At 47.1% G+C, this 18,535-nt stretch overlaps 2 protein-coding genes across 2 annotated transcripts; one reads left to right on the forward strand and one right to left on the reverse strand.

Annotated features, from left to right (window-relative positions):
* The first annotated feature begins 808 nt into the window (after positions 1-808).
* On the forward strand, positions 809-1,429 carry LOC120846222. Its single transcript, XM_040217915.1, has one exon. The coding sequence runs from the start codon at positions 809-811 to the stop codon at positions 1,427-1,429; it is 621 nt and encodes a 206-aa protein (XP_040073849.1).
* Positions 1,430-2,832: 1,403 nt separating this feature from the next.
* Positions 2,833-8,237, reverse strand: LOC115315548 (RRP15-like protein). The gene is made up of 5 exons (XM_042290278.1): positions 8,219-8,237; positions 7,654-8,000; positions 7,023-7,102; positions 6,357-6,507; positions 2,833-2,962 (listed from the first exon to the last, which is right to left on the reverse strand). The coding sequence occupies exons 1-5, from the start codon at positions 8,235-8,237 to the stop codon at positions 2,843-2,845; spliced, it is 717 nt and encodes a 238-aa protein (XP_042146212.1). The 3' UTR covers positions 2,833-2,842.
* Positions 8,238-18,535: the final 10,298 nt, after the last annotated feature.

Consider the following 18,535-nt stretch of genomic DNA (forward strand, 5'->3'; position numbering starts at 1 on the left):
GAGCAGGTTCCCTGCTCCAGTCACGGGACCGCCGTCGGAAGCACTGGACACCGAAACCGATGAGTGGTTCCCCATAGAGACGGTGGAGCCAGAGCACCGACTTCGGTTCGAGGAAAATGCCACAGTGGAGGAGACGGACATATCACTGCTCCTCAATGCATCCCAGCTCGCTGATGAACAACAGAAAGATCCAGAAATCTCCGAGGTAATTCGCTACCTCCAAGACCGAACTCTGCCGACCGACGAAACAGAAGCACGTCGAATACAACATCTTTCTGATGATAGTGAAATCGATCATGACGGACAGCTACTAAAGGTTTCAGGGGAAAGAAAGCTCATCTGGGTTCCAAAACAAATACGCCAAACGGTACTGCAGTTGTCACACGATAACCCTTTAAGCGGACACTTGGGGTACTTCAAGACCCTGAAGCGGGTCGCGGATAGGTATTTTTGGATCGGTATGAGGTCTGACGTTTCCCGCTATGTGCGATCTTGCCCGTCCTGTCAGACTTTGAAGCCTCGTCGTCAAAAGCCGGGGGGACTAATGGACAGTACCTGGGCAGAGGAACCTATGGCACACCTGAGCGTAGATATAATTGGGCCATTACCTATATCAAAACGCCACCACAGATATCTTCTCGTGGTCATCGACAAGTTCACGAAGTTTATTGAACTATTTCCCCTTCGAGCTCCGACCAGTAAGGCCATCCTGGAAAAAATGATTGGCGTGTTTTGTCGACATGGCTTTCCAAAAAGCATATCCAGTGACAATGGAAGAGTCTTCGTTTCTCGGCTGTGGAAGAACGTCATGAAGCACCTCGGCATCAAAGACCGCCACACGGTACCGTACCGCCCTGCAGGGCAGATGGTAGATCGGCATAACGCAACAGTGAAGCAGTGCCTCGTGGCATACTGCCATGACCATTGTGACTGGGACCAACGTATCCCTGAAGTTTCATTCGCAATGAGAACTTGCGAAAGTGTGACCACAGGGTACACGCCAGCTTTTCTGTGCTATGGGCGCCAGCTCCGCAAACCATGGGAACAAAACCCCGGTCAACTTCCTACACCAGACAGCCGAGCTCCAGGCTTCGTGGCAGAGGTGACATCTAGGCTGCAAGACGCACACGAGTTTGCGCTAGAGAACCAGAGAAGAGCCCAAGAGCAGCAGCGCCGCTACTACGACAGAAATCGACGACAGTGTAACTTTAGGATCGGTGATCTAGTTCTCCGTGATCTGCACACTCTAAGCGATGCCAGCAAGGGCGTGGCGGCAAAATTGGCACCGAGACGCTCGGGGCCATTCGTGGCGGTGGGGAAAGTGGGGCTGAACGACTATCGCTTGAAGGACCGCAATACTGGACGACCAGCAGGACTGGCACATGCTGACCAGCTGCTGAAGTTTTGTGAAGACCGGCTGAACATTTAATCTAAGGGGGGAGGATTGTAAGGTATCGGGTTGGCCGACGAGACTCGTCGACCGTTGCCATGCACAGCCGAGCCACCGGGTTGAGGAGAAAGAAGTGGTAGCTCGGGGGCAGTTGGTTCTGGCGGTTGGAATGAGCGGCCATGATTTGCGGGTGTCTTAGAGCAAGTGTTTAAGAGACGTTGAAACCTGACAGTGCAAAGACATCTTGGATTCACCTTCACTGCAAAGCATGCATTCCCTATCTTTATACTTCAAAACAAAGCTTCAAATGCACAACAATTTGAGGTAGCGATTTTGAATGCAGGAGTTCACGAAACGTAGGAAACAATACTGCTTGCATGTGTGTTTTCAATTTCTAAAATGCATTGAAACTAGGGCTGGGTGGCGATTAAAATTGGTAACCCTATTAATTGCAACCCTTTAATCGGTCTCATTCTTTTTTAAACAATATTTTTAAAGAGAAATTCTTTTTGTTGTTGCTTTTGCTAAATATGTGATAAGTGGCACAATATAGAATTTTGATTATGAATAACCTCGATGCGGAGTTGAGAACATTTCAAAGACACTGGCACTTGCAGATTATTACTTCAGCTGCATGAGGCAAAGAGGTTCGCTGATATTCCCCACCAAGAGCAACCTCCTTTGATTGTTCACAAGTCTGCTACAGATGGTAGCACGGCATTAAAGTGGCCGGGACATGTGCAACCTTCTGAACTTGTCTGGAATTGCAAATTTCGCCCTACAATTGACTGGGTTAAAATTTTACCGAAAGTTCGTCCTTCATACAGGTGTACTTGTCCACATCTGCGTGCAGAAAGCGTTTATTTTTACTTTCTTGTGGTTTGTCATATTTTAATGATTAACTGGTTAAAATAATTAACTGTGATTAAATCATTAATTGGTAGGTTAATCAATCAATTGGCCAGCCCTAACTGAAACCATGCAGTGGGCACTCTGGGACATTGCATATGGTGGACAGCAGACACGGATACGCTAAGGGAGCCCAAAAGACAGCACCCTGCTCAGCAACATTCTTTCCTGCTACTATGTCGGAGACCAACATGGAAGGCTAAGCATTGAAAGTAATGGGACCTTTTCCCAACTCCCAAACATTCTTAAATACAGTCCGAGTCATTGTAACACTTTTCAGTAATATTGGGTGGACAAGCAACACGGAAAAAAAAAAGGTAAAGTGGCACTCATTGTGCTAGCACATTGGAAGACTAACAGAGGAGGTCAGAGGAAAGGGAGTACCAACTATCACAAACCTCCATGAAATAAGATGAGCTAAAAAGGTCAAGGAAAAGTCATATATTGTTTGATTATGAAAACAACTTATACCGCAGCTATAAATTGTGGCAGAGTTGTCTTACTCTTTCACTGCTAGATAATGCCACGCATAGTTCAATATTACTAGTCTTTATTTACAGTTTCATCATCCTCATCTTGCTTGTCCCAATCCTTCATGTCTGCACCGAGCATGAAGTCGTCTCGCAGAATAGTCCACGTCTCCGGTTTGTCTTGTGGCTTTTCCTGGGGGATGACATTGTGCGACAAAGCGTAATATGCAAATTTCTAACGGAATTTTTTTTATACTCGCTCTAAAGAAGCAGTTTAGTCGAGCGGTGTGCAGTCTCTACGAGGGTCAAGGGCGGGTATATGTACGAGGGCTTTTTTCAAAGAAGCTGTTTTGATGGGCACGTAAGCATTGAGCTCCTATTTTGAATCTTTCTTTTTAGTGTCCCAATGTTCGGCAATATAAGAGAGCCTGTGATAATAATTAAAAACCTGCCTCTAAAGCCACCAGTGTGCAAACTTTCACTATGTATGCCAGTGCCAAGCTCATTGATGCAGTAAAGATGTGCTCCATCCTGTTATAGCAACCACAGATTTCAATGGATACTTCACTGGACGAGCCATCAAACAGCATGTACTTGTATCCATTGAGACTTCGCTGTCAGAGAGCAATTCTACTTCCTCACTGCTCTGGGTTAATAGTGGTTCTGAAAATGCCGGCCTTACTGATATACAAGACGGTTGCATTTTTCGAAAGCTAGGCATATGAGTCGGATTAACATTTGTTATTCTTTAAGCTTTCAAGTTAAAGACAGTTTAAAAGGAAGAGTTATGACTTCGTTAAGATGTCCAGTTTTCAGGCTTTGTTAGATATGATGCCTCCCATTATGCTAACTACAAGCAAGACAAAGCTCAAATATTTTTCATAAATTGTAACTATCGATACACAGCTTTGTTAAACTCTATGAACTCTATACATGTCGCATGTAAAAATGCACTCAACTTGGCAACATCTTCCTAATCTTTACCTAACGTTTCGAGCCTGTAGGTTGTGCAGGAAAACCTAAAAAGTTAACAAAATCCCCCCCCCCCCCCCCCCCAAAAAAAAACACACAGACAAAAAAACAAATAATGTTTGAACACAGCATACATTTTTTTTTTTTTTTTCGCAAACAATTTTGTTGAAATTTTCTTTATACATTGGGGAGACATAGAAAGAAAAAAGTCTATCAGAATATGAGATTTTCAGTAAACACATGCACAATCTTTTTTTTTTCCTAGAAAAGTGAAGTGCTTTGCAAGAGCCTCAAACTTTCAAATAATGCAGACACTTCTTTGGTCTTGTTGAAGCCCTTCAGAAAAGCACAGGATGCAAATGTTTCAATGATTCCAGGTGGTCACTGAACAAATGGAGCACAATTATTAAGAGTGCTGCCTATGTTCAACCAACTTCTGATATCTTGCCCCTTTGTGGGACCTGTAACAAGTTTTAGCTCCATTGAAGGGTGCTAATAAATATGCTGTTTTTGCTCGAGCACTACCTACACACAGAGGTCGGCATTTTAGGTCGCCCTCACTTACCCTCACCCTCACAGCCACACTCACCTAGGCCCCTCACTCACCCTCACCCTCACAGCTACACTCACCCTCGGCCCCTCACTCATCCTCACCCTCACAGTCACACTCACCTTCGGCCCTTCACTCACCCTCACTGAACTCACGGCCTTCACGCACTCACCGCCCTCACGGCCCTCACGGCCCTCACGCCCCTCACTCACTCATGGCCCTCACGCCACTCACCGCCCTCACGCCACTCACCGCCCTCACGGCCCTCGCCGCCCTCGCCGCCCTCACGGCCCTCACGCACTCATAGCCCTCACGCCACTCACCGCCCTCACGGCCCCCACGCACTCATAGCCCTCACGCCACTCACCGCCCTCACGGCCCTCACGCCACTCACCGCCCTCACGCCACTCACCGCCCTCATGCCACTCACCGCCCTCACGCTACTCACCGCCCTCATGCCACTCACCGCCCTCACGCCCCTCACCGCCCTTGCGGCCCTCACACCCCTCACGGCCCTCACGCCACTCAGGCCAGCTTCAGATGGGGCAATTTCGCCCAAAAACTTTACGTCGCAACACCAGCAACACGGGCCGCCCGCGATCACACGCAGCAACCAATTGCTGCAATTTGCCATCGTCATCATAACATTTTATTTTTCTTGCACTATTTAGACACAATTATGCGTTATAAACGTGTTTTTATGCATTTAAATCTCGTTAAGAATACTAATGCACCTTTCTGAAACAGTTTATTTCCAAAAAAACGATCGATTTCAAACCAGAACCAAGTCTTTGGGTGTCATCATCACCGTCACCAGGTATCACGTGAAAATTTTGCGTCCCTGATTGGATGCAGCCGCTTCAAACGTATTCGAATTGCTCTGAGTTGCTTCCTTATTTCGAGCCGGACCCGATCTCAGCAATTCGTGTCGATCTAGGGAAAGCTAGAGAACAACCCGCCATTAACACCAAAATTGCTGAGAAAGATGCTCGATCTGAAGGGCGCCTCACGCACTCACCGCCCTCACGCACTCATGGCCCTCACGGCCCTCACCGCCCTCACGGCCCTCACCACCCTCACGGCCCTCACCGCATTCACGGCCCTCACCGCCCTCACGGCCCTCACGGCCCTCACGGCCCTCACGGCCCTCACGGCCCTCACAGCCCTCACGGCCCTCACGGCCCTCACCGCCCTCACGGCCCTCACCGCCATCACAGCCCTCACGGCCCTCACCGCCCTCACCGCCCTCACAGCCCTCACGGCCCTCACTCACCTTCACTCACACTCACTCACCCTCACGCTCATGAACTTTCCTGGTTCAGAAACTCACTCACCCTCACCTCACCTGTGAAGATGAGGGTGAGTGAGGGCCCTCATGAGTGAGGTTTGCCGAGGTATGCCTACACAGCCTATAAGGAGAGGCTGCTTTCCCACAAAGTACTAAGCAAGCTAATCACTGCAGTCTCTGGAAAATTTATGAATTTTTAAGTTAATTTTCTGGCTAAAATAGTTACTTTTCAATGTATCAGGTTAATGCAAACAGCATCGCGGACAGCAGTGCTGTTGATTCTCTATTCATGCCATATATTATGGTCAAATCAATAGGCGAATGCTCCTGAACTGCATCCATCAGTAGATAACCCTCACCTTTTTAGACACATTGTCTGGAACACTTACGAGGATCAGGTGGAACGTAACAGAGCGACGGGTGGCTAACCAACAATGTGAGAAGACTGGGCAAGCAAGAAATTAAAGGCAAGAGGGTCGGAAGGTTTTACGCTTTCACACATGTCGACATGCGCACTAGCCATTCGGAGCCACATATGCCAGCTCTCCTCCTTTTGTCTCAACAGCATCCAGGAACAGCACAGGCACTGAATTGTACTAAACCCTGACCATGTTCCCTCCTTCCACCGCTCATAAAGCCTTCAATTTACCTGCTGATGGTGATCGAACAAACTATGCCATAAAATCTATAGTATAGTTTGTCAGATCAATACCAGCAGGTTACTCGCTGGCACAGATGAACCTCAGTCTCTGGGAAAAAAAGATGTTCAATGCCCACCTGCTTGTCCTTGAGCATGTCCAGGAAGGCACCTTTACTCAACGTTTTCATGACTTTGTCTCGCCGAGTCTCAGACTCCCCGGCAGCACGGAGTTTTTCCTCCACTTCCTTCTGGTGTTTCTTGACAGCATTAAAGAGCTGCACAACACCCCTGAAAAAGCCAGTCAATTTATTGCAGAGAGACACATCTAAATGAATAGGATATCAGGACACATGAAGATTTGAACATGAGCTCCTACACAATTCACGTTGCGAGGGCCAAAACTCACATAGACTTGTTTCTTAAATTCCAACATACTAGTATATATGATTGCGGGGGCAGCTTCTAGGCACAGCTATTTACTGCTGGTGCTGGTGTATTGCTTGTAGCTGGAAGCTGTTTCAAATATGTGGTATGGATCCTTAGTAAAAAAAGGAGGGCTTGCATGCAGGTGTGATTCCCTGATCATGATGTCACAAGACATTGATTACAATGAAGCACATATCCAGCAAACATTAGCAGTGAGATGAAAAAACAAACTGGACAGAAAGATCTCATATCGATAACCTTTTTCTGTCTTCCTTGTTTCTACCTCTTTCTCCCCCATCGTCTAAGGGTATATATCATTAATGGGAAGCAGGGCTTCGGATCTTACTATCAGCACAGAAATCTCAGCGGTTACTTACTTGGTTGCGAGGCGTGCAAGGTGCCTCTCCTTCTCGCCAGATTCTGGCTTGCTCCGAGACATCTCCTCCCATTTTCGCTTCTGAAATATGACTGGGTATGAGCCTTTCGTGGTTACACCAGTAGCACCAAAACAGACACTCGATTTCTGTGCATAAAATTACTAGTATCACTTCTACTGAGGTAATTGCAGAAGCATTCTCTTCTACTGTGGCAGAGTCCTCCGAGGTTCTACCACAGCCTGTTTAACTTTTTCTAATCTTCCCTCATTTTTGTATTGGTTCCCAAACTTTAAAATGCACCCCCCCCCCCCCCCCCCCCCGCTTCCCCTTTTCTGTGGCCATTAATTAATCTTTCTGCGGCGCCGTGGCTCTGCCCAGTCCGACTAAACATGGCTATAACTAATCCGAAGATACACAAATTTAACTTGATTTGAAATCGTTCGCCATCCATAGTCCTCACATAACTACGAATTCTAACATCTGTTACCGAAAGGTAGGGAACAGCATTGTGGAGTTTCAGTTGTCCCGCCTCCAGCGCGAGCTTCTAACACCTGACGTTCTTATCCTGTCATGGACTGCAGAAATGACAGACCTCTGTTTATCGAGCACGACAAAAACCGATGTCACGTGCCTTTTCGTTTCTCTCTCGAAGCGCTCTTTTGGAGATGTACAGCGCTTCTTCCGGCCGTTTCTCCTTTTGCGTTTCCAGGGGCTTTACTTCACCTTCGTCGTCGACAACCTCGACAGGTGTCGGTGCCTCCTTGACACGTATCTGCGCATCCTTCTTAGCCTTGAATAAGATCGGCGTCTTTGTCCGGGGCGGCTTCGAGCGAAGCAGCTTGCCAAGCACGTCGGCCCATGCCTCGTTGCCCGTCGCATCGTCATCAGCGTCCGAGTTGTTTTCGGGCTCCGCCGAGACGCTGTTTTCTGCGTCGTCATCTGAAAAGTGTCGAGGCGTGCATCGAAAGGTAGCCAGTGATCGCGATCGTCAGATGCGACTGCTGCAACTATCAAAAGGCTGGATAGCAGTGTAGATGCAACTGCTTTCCAACCGTCGGAGTTCTGAAAAATTTTGTTTTCGATTAAAAGTTTCTTCTACAGTAAACCAGATATAAAAGTGACAATTAGAACAGGAATAGGGGCATTTTGGTCGAGAAACAGGAGGGATTTGACACGAACCACGCTCGATAACATACCTGCTATGTGCGCAGCCATGGTTTACACCTCGTCGTTGCCAGATTGTCTTCTAGTACTTGTCTAAATTTGGTGTTTGTGGAATCTTTGATTTGTCATAATAGGTGTTTCGCAATCTTTTCAAGATTAATGCATTATATCAATACACATGTAACAACTATATACGTTTTTTTAACGTAAACAAAATAAAGCAAAATTTACAGGAAACACAATCTAGAGTAACCCAAAAACGAAACTGGACCTACGATAGTTTTCTTTTCCGTCTTGAGCTTTTTTAGTTACTGGGCTGTGGACGGCAAGCGCGGCGACTGATATTCTGCCAAAGAAAGCGAGTGTGCACGCTCTGAACGTGTTCCACGGCTCGGTAGTCAAAGGTGGCAGCACGCAGAGGGTGAAGGATGAAAACGGCAGGGAGGTATTACAACTGTCCCGTATCCAGCGCGAACTTCCTTCCTGCGTAGTATCGTACTTGGGAGACAACTACTGCTTGGGAGGCCCGTTGGGCACGTTGCAATAGGTGTGAAGCCTAGTCATAAAAAGTTTAAACCATATTGTGCCCAACGTGACCCCAGATCGTGACATGTCACGTTCGAAATGGATGGTTGAATGGGGGCCCCTGCAAGAAGGGGGGGGGGGGGGGGGGGGGGGGGAGGTTTGACGAGATGTATTAGATGCACATAAAACAAACCCCATTGCTGGCTCTGCCCACGCTGTACCTGCAACCCTCAAATTGCTAATCCCTAAATGTCACATCCCTGAGAACAAGCTAGTTTATCGCAAGATATGATTTTGATTTCAGTAATGCTGGGGCTGTGGATATGATTTTGATTTCAGTAATGCTGGGGCTGTGGAGGGGGGTCTCAGACCATCCGTTAAAATCAGTAGGGGGTCCAAGACCCCCTGAGACTCCCCGACGCCACGAGCCATCCCAGCCGATCCAGCGCCGGGAGAAAGTCGCGTGACCTGCCGGTGGGGCGGGGCGACACAGGGAGCTCAAGGTCGCATGACACTCCCTCAACGCCGCATTGGCTGGGATGGCTCCTAGCGTCCGCTGTGCTCGGACGGAAGGTGAAACGGAGTAGACGTGAAGCAAACAGCTCCGTCCGGTAGGTCACGTGCTGGGCCGATAAGTGAGGAGGAGACGAGGGCGAGGCGTCTCCTAATCTCCTTGGACTACAACGACTATGCCAACGTTGCTAAATAAGCCTGTTGCAAAACGTGCAGCGCTACGACGGCAGGGAATTTTAGGAACCCTCGGTACAGATCACGCGCTTTCTCGCAGTGCCTCCGCGACTGCGCGCGCGTCCTCGCAGCTACTACCGCCAGTAGCCGTTGCACCTAGAGTGCCTTCATGTGCGCTTCGCATAGAGTGATGTCAAATGCCTGTTTCCCTTTCCCACACCCTCTTCCACCGCCATTTTGTTTCTCTCATTGTTTCCCCGTGCGCCGGAAAGGGGCCTTTGTGTCCATCGGTAATCCCATCCGAGGGGGAAAATGCTAATCCTCCCTCCGTGGGTTCCACAACGCTGCTCCGAACTTCTGAGATAAGGTGCTTTTCCGTGAGGGTTATAAGCCCCACGGATTATCGCCGAGGAACAAAATGGCTGCTGGTTTGTCGGCGAGTGGTATTGCAAAGGGTGGCATCACCCTAGCAAAGCGCAAATGAAGGCTCCCTAGGCTGCTCAAGAGTTGTTACCGTAGTAACCTGCGCCTGCTCGCGTATGCCACATGGCTATGCGGTAGCGGGAGGAGGGGCGTACCGGGGATTGCACGGGCTCGGGCCGGGTAGCAGGCATTTTCTCGGGCCCGGACCGGGCTCAGGCTTGAACAAAATATTTTTCGGGCCGTGGCTGGGCAGTCGTGTGCCGCAAATTCTAAATTGTTGATAACAAAAAGTGTGCTCATTAATCTTTTAGGTTCAACGAAAAAAAAAAAGCGAGACGCAAAATCACTACCCCCCAACGCCATAAAAAAAAAAAAAAAAAAAAAAAAAAAAAAAAACGACGCTTTGTTTTTGGAAAGTTTTCACGTGGGTAAAAGGAAACGTATGGGTTCCACCAGCATGGTGGCAAAGTGCGGTCAAGAAAACGAGGGAACTCCAGTCGCAGGGTACAACATGAGTGTCTTTTTACAGCGGAGCTGTAGTTTCCCCAGGATCGTGTCCCCCGCAAAGAAATGAAGACATCAAACTCTGGGCACCTACCGCCATCTATGAGCGACGGCAGCAAGCCACATATTTGGTTGCCGCCGTCGCTCATAGATGGCGGCAGCCTTTCCAATCTGGCTTGCCGACCTGCGGCCGGCCATTACTTTCCATTGTACAGCTCCGCTGGTCTTCCTTCTTCATTAAAGTAAAAAAGCTGAAAGTTTTTTTTTTTTTTTTTTTTTTTGCAAGATTGTTTAGCGGTTACGGTCCGAGCGACCTACAGATTTCGTGCTTCCAAACTAAAAAAAAAAAATAAATAAAAGAAAGAAAAAACGTGAGCTCGATTTTGCACTTTGTGCAGGGGGCCTGACTATGCCATCAAAGATAACCTAACTACCATAGATAATTTTATGCTTATACAGCCTTTTAAATATGTACTAGCGTAATTCTGATTGTTTCTTCACAAAGACATGTAGAGAGGAAAGTTCTCTGTGAAACGAGTTGAACAACAAAAAGTCTAACATCTCTTCAAGAAACGCATAAATAAAATATTGCCCAGCTTTTTTTGTTTTTTTTTCTCCTCAAAACCACTTATGAATTGCATATTTCGCCCCGATTTTCGAAAATACATCATCTAAGTCAGGATATTTATCGTGTCAAAAGAACTCGGTCCAAGTTTAAAAGAAATTTAAATCAAATATGCTCAATTTATGCTTAGACTGTTGTTAGGTTAAAGTCTGTAAATCTTTTCGGGCTCATGTATATAATCTGTCGGACTCAAGCAGAACTCAAACTCACATAGAAAAAAAAAAAATCGTCGGGCTCGGGCCGGGTTTAAGCTTCTGTCTAAAAATTCTGCCGGGCCCGGGCCGGGTCGGGCCGGGCCTAGAAATTAAAAATTCTATCGGGCTCGGACCGGGCCCGGGTCGCGCCTCTACCGGGCCGGGCCTAGAAATTCCGGCCCGTGCAGTGCTCTAATACCCCCCTAAAGTTATTATAATGTACGCGAGAGGTTTAACTGGCGCTAGTGTCTATGCGACTTCCAGGAGACAAATTGAAGCAGACAGCGACCAGTCTACTTTTGCGGTGCTCTTGTGCATTCCCAAGGGAAAACGCGCTTGCATTTTGTCTCTTCGCCGGAAAATAACATGGAACACTTGTTATTTTGGTCGTACCGAATAGTATGTACGTTTATTACCATTGTAAAAGTGTATACTTGCTTAGCGCAGTTTTCTTCATCAATGAACGATGTTGAACTTCGCTATATTTCACGCCCAAACCTCTTTTCCACAACAGGTGTGTAAATAAAAACAAGCAACGATTCTAAGCAAAATAACTGTAGTGGGCGGGTTCGAGCCGAGGCGGCCGAGGTGACGGCCAGAGCCGAGGGCCGCGGAGGAAAGAGTGACACAGCTGACGCTCCGAGAGCTCGGACGGAAAAAGCCCCCTGTTTATTCATGCCCACCCTTTTTACGTACACCCTAGAGGGCGCCCCAAAGGTTCAAAGGTTCAAAGGTGTTTATTGGCTAAAACAACCATACGACCGAGAGCCTGAGGCAATCAAAAGGCAGAAGCCCGTGCATACATATGCTGATTTCCTCCTCGGCCATACGTTAACAGATGAAATGGAGATGTTGGAATGTAATTTACAAAAGGGTGAGAATACTTAGTCTAATGAAGAGAGTAGGTGTCATGGTGATTCCGCACCAGATCTTTAAATTCGTCTACGCTTGGGGCCTGGCGAGCAGCATCTGGTAAGTGATTCCACAGGGTAGGCGCTTGGACAAAGAGGGAGGTAGAGGCACTAATGGTGCGGGCAAAGCGCTGTTCAAGTTTCGAGGGGTCTCGCCTAGACCTCCTCAAGTAACCATCGGGGATGGGACAGACACCATGTAGGTACCTGTAGAGGAGGACCCGTCTGAAGAACAGTCGACGTTTATCAAGTCTGGACCACCGGAGGGATTGCAGCCGCCTTTCATAGGGTAGCTTGCTTGCCCTCTTGTCCTGCAAGTAGAGTGCTGTCTTTGTGGCCTTTCTTTGCGTCGACTCTAGTCTCCTCTGTAGGTCAACCTGGCGGGGGCTCCAGACAGAGGAGCAATACTCCAAAACCGGCAGTACAAGAGCCGTGTACAGTGTACAAAAGGCATGGCTTGGCATCTCTCTTGTCGTCCTGGTTATGAAGCCTCTCAGTTTGCTCGCCCTTTTACAGACGTAGTCAACGTGCCTTCTAAAGGACAGGGTCTTGTCAAACCAAACACCAAGAATCTTAGTGTCTGTGACCTCTTGTATGCGCTTCCCTTGTGCATTGTAGACGACGTCGACGGGTTTCTTTTTTCTTGATATTTTAAGGTACACAGTTTTGTCTGGGTTGAGGAGCAGTCCGTTGACTTCTGACCACCTGCAGATCTTGTGCAGATCGGACTGCAGGATTTGGCGGTCGTGAGAGGAGTGGATTATGCGGTACAGTATGTGATCATCTGCATACCGAAGAATGTTAGATTGTATGTCGACCGCAAGGTCGTTGATGTAGAGGGTGAAGAGGAGTGGCCCTATAACAGAGCCCTGAGGTACACCCACTCTGACATTGTGCCATTGGCTAAAGGCACCGTGGAAGTTAACTCGCTGACGGCGATTACCCAGGAAGTTCGATACCCATTTAAGGGTTGCTCCGGATATCCCAAAGCCTGGGAGCTTGGTAAGGATGTGGTCATGGTTCACACTGTCGAAGGCCTTCGAGAAGTCTATGGACAGAAACATCTGCTTCCTTCGAGCTGTCCAGGGCACTGCTCAGGTCGTGGTGCAGGAGAGAGAGCAGAGTTTCGCAACTCCGCCCCTTCCTAAAGCCATGTTGAGAGCTGCATAAAAGGTTGTTGACTTCTAGGTGCGTGGATATTTTACTACAAATTAAGGTTTCAAATATTTTGCAGAGGATGCAGGTGAGGCTTATTGGCCGGTAACTTTCGAGAGAGTTCAGTGGTTTCCCCGTTCCTTTGTGGACAGGGGTCACATGCGCTAGCTTCCAGACATCAGGGATGAGTGCCCTGGAAAAGGAGTAGTTGTACAGGTCTGCCAATGGGGACGAGAGTGCCGCAGCACAGGCCTTCAGCAGGAAGGGGGGAATGCCATCTGGGCCAGGGGAGGCGCCAGGTTTCAGCTGGGAGATGGCAGCCGCAACGTCCTCGGTGGTAAAGGGTGACGGGACGAACATAGGAATTGACTCTGTGCGGTTGTGCTTCTCAGCAGGGGGACTTTCAACTTGGGGAGGAGGGCAGGAGTTGTTAAACGCGGGCACAGCATCGCTGAAGTGTTGGCCAAAGGAGTTGGCGATGACCTGAGCATTGTCAGTGCATGTACCTCCTATTTGAAACTGGGTAGCAACACTGTTACGTCGTAATGATCCGTAGAACTGCCAGAAACGTCTGGGGCATGTTCTTGCCTGGCTTGCCATGTCGCAGAGGTAATTCCGATAGGATACTCTTATCTCCCTTTTCAGCTGTCTCAAGAGATCCTTGTATGCCGCCCAATGAGTGGCATCCTGTGTTTTTGAGGCCCTTTTGAAGAAGCGCCTAGTCTTGCTTGATAGCTGCTTGATGAGTCCAGTTATCCATGGTTTGCCTTTCTTGTGTTTGGAAGAGATCATAGTATGCGTAGAGTCTCTGCATGCAGCCCAGAACATATCATAGAATAGGTCCCATGGGTTGTAGTCTGTCAGAAAGTCCGTGCAGAGAAACCAAGGAGCCAGGGCAACAGAGCGTTCCAGTGAGTCACGTCCGTCCTTGTTAAACAAGATTGCCTGCTTTGAGATTATTTGTTTTCTTGTGCAGCTGAAGTTCCAGGAGGAGGAGATTCCAATGTGGTCAGAGTTAGATAGCGGGGGAGTGTCAGACACAGATAGTAATTGGGCAGGGTTCCGGCAGAGAAATAGGTCTAGGGTGTGACCCAAAACATTGCCACGGACGTGCGTTGGAAAGCGGACAATCTGTGTGAGGTTTGCATACTGCATCCAGTCCAGGAACTTGGCCTCTGTCTCATTTGTTGGCATCGGATCAACAGAATTCCAGTTGATGTGGAGGTTGAAGTCCCCAGTTAACAGAATGTTCATGTGTCCTTCTTTACGGGAGCTGATCCGATCGGAAACTGCGCACAGCTCAGCGAAGACATCATGACCTGTATTGGGGGCACTGTATACAGTGAACCGAGAAGCAGTTTTCCGCCTCGGCAGTTAAGTTCGGTCCAAACCAGCTCGGAGTTGGGAGCCTCTAAGTCCGCACGGCGCACAGGGGAGAATTTACGTTTTACGGCGACCAGGACGCCGCCTCCACGTCCACTTCGGTCTCTTCTGAACACGGCGAACTCGGGGCCAAATATTTCATGGTCCGGAACAGAGTCACTAAGCCACGTTTCGCACACGCACAATGCATCGGGTGAATTACAGGCCAGGTCGGATTTGAGTTCAGGTACCTTGTTCAGGAGACTTCTTGCGTTGTAGCACTGCACGCGGAAGGGCCCAGGGTTGCAGTGGATATCGCCGGAGAGTATCAATAATCCAAGTAGCATAATTTTCGTGGTACTGACGGAGTGGCTGGTTTTAGGCCTAGTGGGCCGAGGAAGCAGGCGTTTACCGTCCCGGACTGTTGATTCGGGCGAGACCCGCTGTTCCGCAGCAATCACTTCGGAGACATTCATTCTTTGGCTTTGACAGAGAACGACGAAAAAGCACAACATGGTGAAAAGAGCAGGAGTCCAGCTCAGCTGCCCTGATCTGCGACCGGCTGACGCCATGACACTTCTTCTTGTTATTATAATGCAATTATAATAACCCCCGTAGCTCACTGCGCCTGTTATTATAATGCAATTATAATAACCCCCGTAGCTCACTGCGCCTACACGCCCTCTACAATAACAATCGAAAGGAATATAGAGCGAGTTCAATGCTCGCCAGCATTCCGGTGACGCTTATATATTGCTAATATGCCAGTCTTGCATTTTTTTCAAGCGGTTAAAAACATTCAAAACGTAAGAACAAGGTACGTGGGGTAGGAAAGGCGTCTCTTTGTTTGTGTTTTGATGATGTCTGATGTTTTGAACGTAGAACAAGCATATTCGCACGGAGCAGAAAGAATAAAGCAGTAATTATTGAAAATCTTACTATATTACCTGGCCTTCAAATTATTTTGATCATACACGCGGAGGGGGTTACTGATCCAGTGTTACTGCGTAGCTCTTAACGTTGTAGAGACCCATTTGCGCGGTACGCATAGAAGACAAGAAGGACAAGCGCGTGCCGCGGGACCAGAACGAGCTCGAGAGACGGAACGACCGGCGTGACATAATAAGCTCCCTGTGATCGCAGCTAACGTTCATGGACTCCGCACATCTAATGTAAATATTGTAAAATATTGTAGATGGAGTATTAAAGAGTCAAGTACCGCGTACCTACAACGTCTTAGTTTTAAAGATGTCCTTCGTTCGTTTGACACGTATATCCCCCATGCTGAAAAGCGCCGACGCCGTGTTTGCGCTAACAGTGTCCGACAGTGCACATAAATACATGTACGAAGCCGTTTTAGCACCGGTTTTAATGCAATTAATTTGAAATAAAAACGCCGTAACGGACCAATTATTTCGTCTGCCTGACTGAGAAATGTTCCAAGCTACCTCGTACGTACAAATTATTCTGGATATTGGGTTTTGTAATCGAGCGCAAGAAGAAAATGCACTCACTTTTCCCATAGAAATGCATTACCGGAAGTCTTTCGAGTGGTTGCTGTCTGCTTCAATTTGCAGCAGCACACTAGCGCCAGTTGAACCTCCAGCGTATATTATAATAACTCTATGGGTGCCTTGAGTACCACGCGGGCATGGGCAGTATCGAAGATGGATGTATCTTCGCTACTATCTTTCGGTACAGTCTGTGTATCGGTATATGCTTTGCACCTGAGTCCTGACGTCATTTCGTCAACTATCCGGCAACCACAAGAGAAGAAGGGAAGGAGCAACTCTCTCACCGGGACTCTTCTTTCTGTGTCCCAGACTTGCTCAAAAGTCGCTATTCTCCCTCTGGAACATCATAGACGATTAACCCGTCTCTGAAAATTCGTACAAAAGCAGCTATCCCCTCTCTCTTCCGTGGAGGTGCGAAATGCATAATATGACGCCAGTGCAAGGCATATTAGGTATTGCTCGTCAAAAGTTGAAGTATCGGTGTCGAAAATACATTTTAGTGCATCTTGCATTTTCACAATAATCAATACTCAAAAAAAAAAAAAAAAGAGGATGGGTTGCACATTTTGAAGCTGCTGTGATATAATATGGGACTCTCAAGATAAATGTTTTGTAAAATGTATTCCAAGATATTTTACCTCTGGAGTAACAGTTAGTGCAGCGCAATTTTATATGCATAAAGACGCAGTTTAAATTTTTTTTTTTAAAGCGCACATGATGGCATTTCTTAATGCTTAGTTACTTCTACTAACTTTCACACCACCATGAGATGCAGCCTATATCCCGTTGAAAAACAGCATTATCACTGGAATCCCAAACAGATCGATACGTGCAATCGTCGGTATAAAGCCATATATTTGAATCTATGCTCATGGCAATAAAAAACAAGATATTAAAGGGGACCTAGAACCGATCCTGAACTGTCGTCCACGTACGTAGTTCTACCTTTTACCACAGCGCACTTTTTTCGCTTAGTAAAGCAGTTTTTTAACCACAATAATACATTACCTGGAACATTTAATGAGGATAATTCAAGTAAGAATAATTTGTGTGAAACTGAATCAAACGCTCAAGAAAGACACAATCCACCTGAGAACCTTTATCGTATGAGGACGCCACATCATGAAACAAATATAATAATTAGTGATGGGCCGAACTTTTGCCGAATCTTGGGATTCGGCAAAGCCGAACTTGTTCCGAACTTTTCAAAGGATTTGACAAAAGTACATTAAAATGGTTTCCAGACTTAACGTTGATATTTAGTTGTTTTTTTTCTGGCGGAAAAAAAGGTTTTATGTGTTTTTTTTCTTAGCTTAAATGCAACATGTAATGCACTTTGACAAAATATTACTAAATATTGTGATATTCTACAAGATACTTGTATCGGTGGCATTTTTGTCTGTTTACTGGCAATTTTAGCGACTTCTTGCAGAAATGGCGCGACAACGATGTTGGGTTGTAGGAAGCGCAGTCACGAATCATGCTACGAGAGTTTCGGTTTTGACACCTCACCAGCGCAAGCCTGCAAGTGTCTGTACATTGTGAAAATAAAGGCAATAAGACTGCGTTCTAACTTTTTCTGGAAGTCACCGTTTCGTGCGCGAAAACGAATGCAACGGTTACTGAGCCTTCACCAAAAGAGATAACAATGTTATTGTAAATATGCATGTTTTTTTTTTTTTTTTTTCAATTTGAATTAAGCTCAGCTTGGCATGAAAATGTGCGTCCCATATTCGCAGTCTCGTTTTTAACCTTTAAAGGGCCACTGACACCCCAAAGGTCGTATCTTTTTTTATTGTCTAAAACGATGCACGTTGTAGTCATAGACACGCAAAAAAAAAAAAAAAAAGCATCGCAAATTTTTTTTTTTTTTTTTTTTTTTACGCGCGCGCGCGCTTTTTCTTTGCTTTCTCGCTTCTTTTGATTCGTGACGTCAAGAATCATGAAATTTAGAAGCTTTGTAGGCGACATTTATATAACATTTAATAACGGCAATCGTAAAACATGTTTTTTAACGCGATTGCGAACGCACTACGGCACTTCTTTTTGAAATACCAAAAATCAGAGTCCGGTCCGATGTCGCCTTCTGGATTTTTATCCTCCCTCGAAAAACATGGCGGCGCTCAACGCATGTAGCAGAGGGTGATCGATGAGTCGGGGAATCGGACGAAGTGGTCTTTTTTAGCTGCCCGACGACCTCTCGGACTTCGAAAAGGAAATCCTCAAACGGTCAAAACAACTGGGTTTGGTGTCTGTGTATCGTAGTTTTGGTTGTGACACCGCCGGGGCACCGTCGTCTGCTCAAAGCGATACATGGGTTGGACTGACGTCACATCGCATACTTTTGACTACCATGTAAAAGGAGGAGAGGGAAGCTGGCTTTTGTAAGAATTTTGAGTGACAGGTTAATCTTAACCGCCCTTCCCTACTAGGTACCCAGAAGTACCTA

Source organism: Ixodes scapularis, unplaced genomic scaffold (genome assembly GCF_016920785.2).
Source record: "Ixodes scapularis isolate PalLabHiFi unplaced genomic scaffold, ASM1692078v2 PGA_scaffold1__304_contigs__length_218370807, whole genome shotgun sequence".
Taxonomy (NCBI): Eukaryota; Metazoa; Arthropoda; class Arachnida; order Ixodida; family Ixodidae; genus Ixodes; species Ixodes scapularis.

Bases quoted from the DNA above. Each gene is read 5' to 3' on its own strand.
- LOC120846222 (XM_040217915.1), top strand. From the start codon at position 809: ATGAAGCACCTCGGCATCAAAGACCGCCACACGGTACCGTACCGCCCT.
- LOC115315548 (XM_042290278.1), bottom strand. The intron at 7,103-7,653 runs GCACGTGACATC...GTCATATTTCAG, and splicing joins TTCGAGAGAGAAACGAAAAG to AAGCGAAAATGGGAGGAGAT. The intron at 2,963-6,356 runs GTGGGCATTGAA...GTCATCCCCCAG, and splicing joins ACATGCTCAAGGACAAGCAG to GAAAAGCCACAAGACAAACC.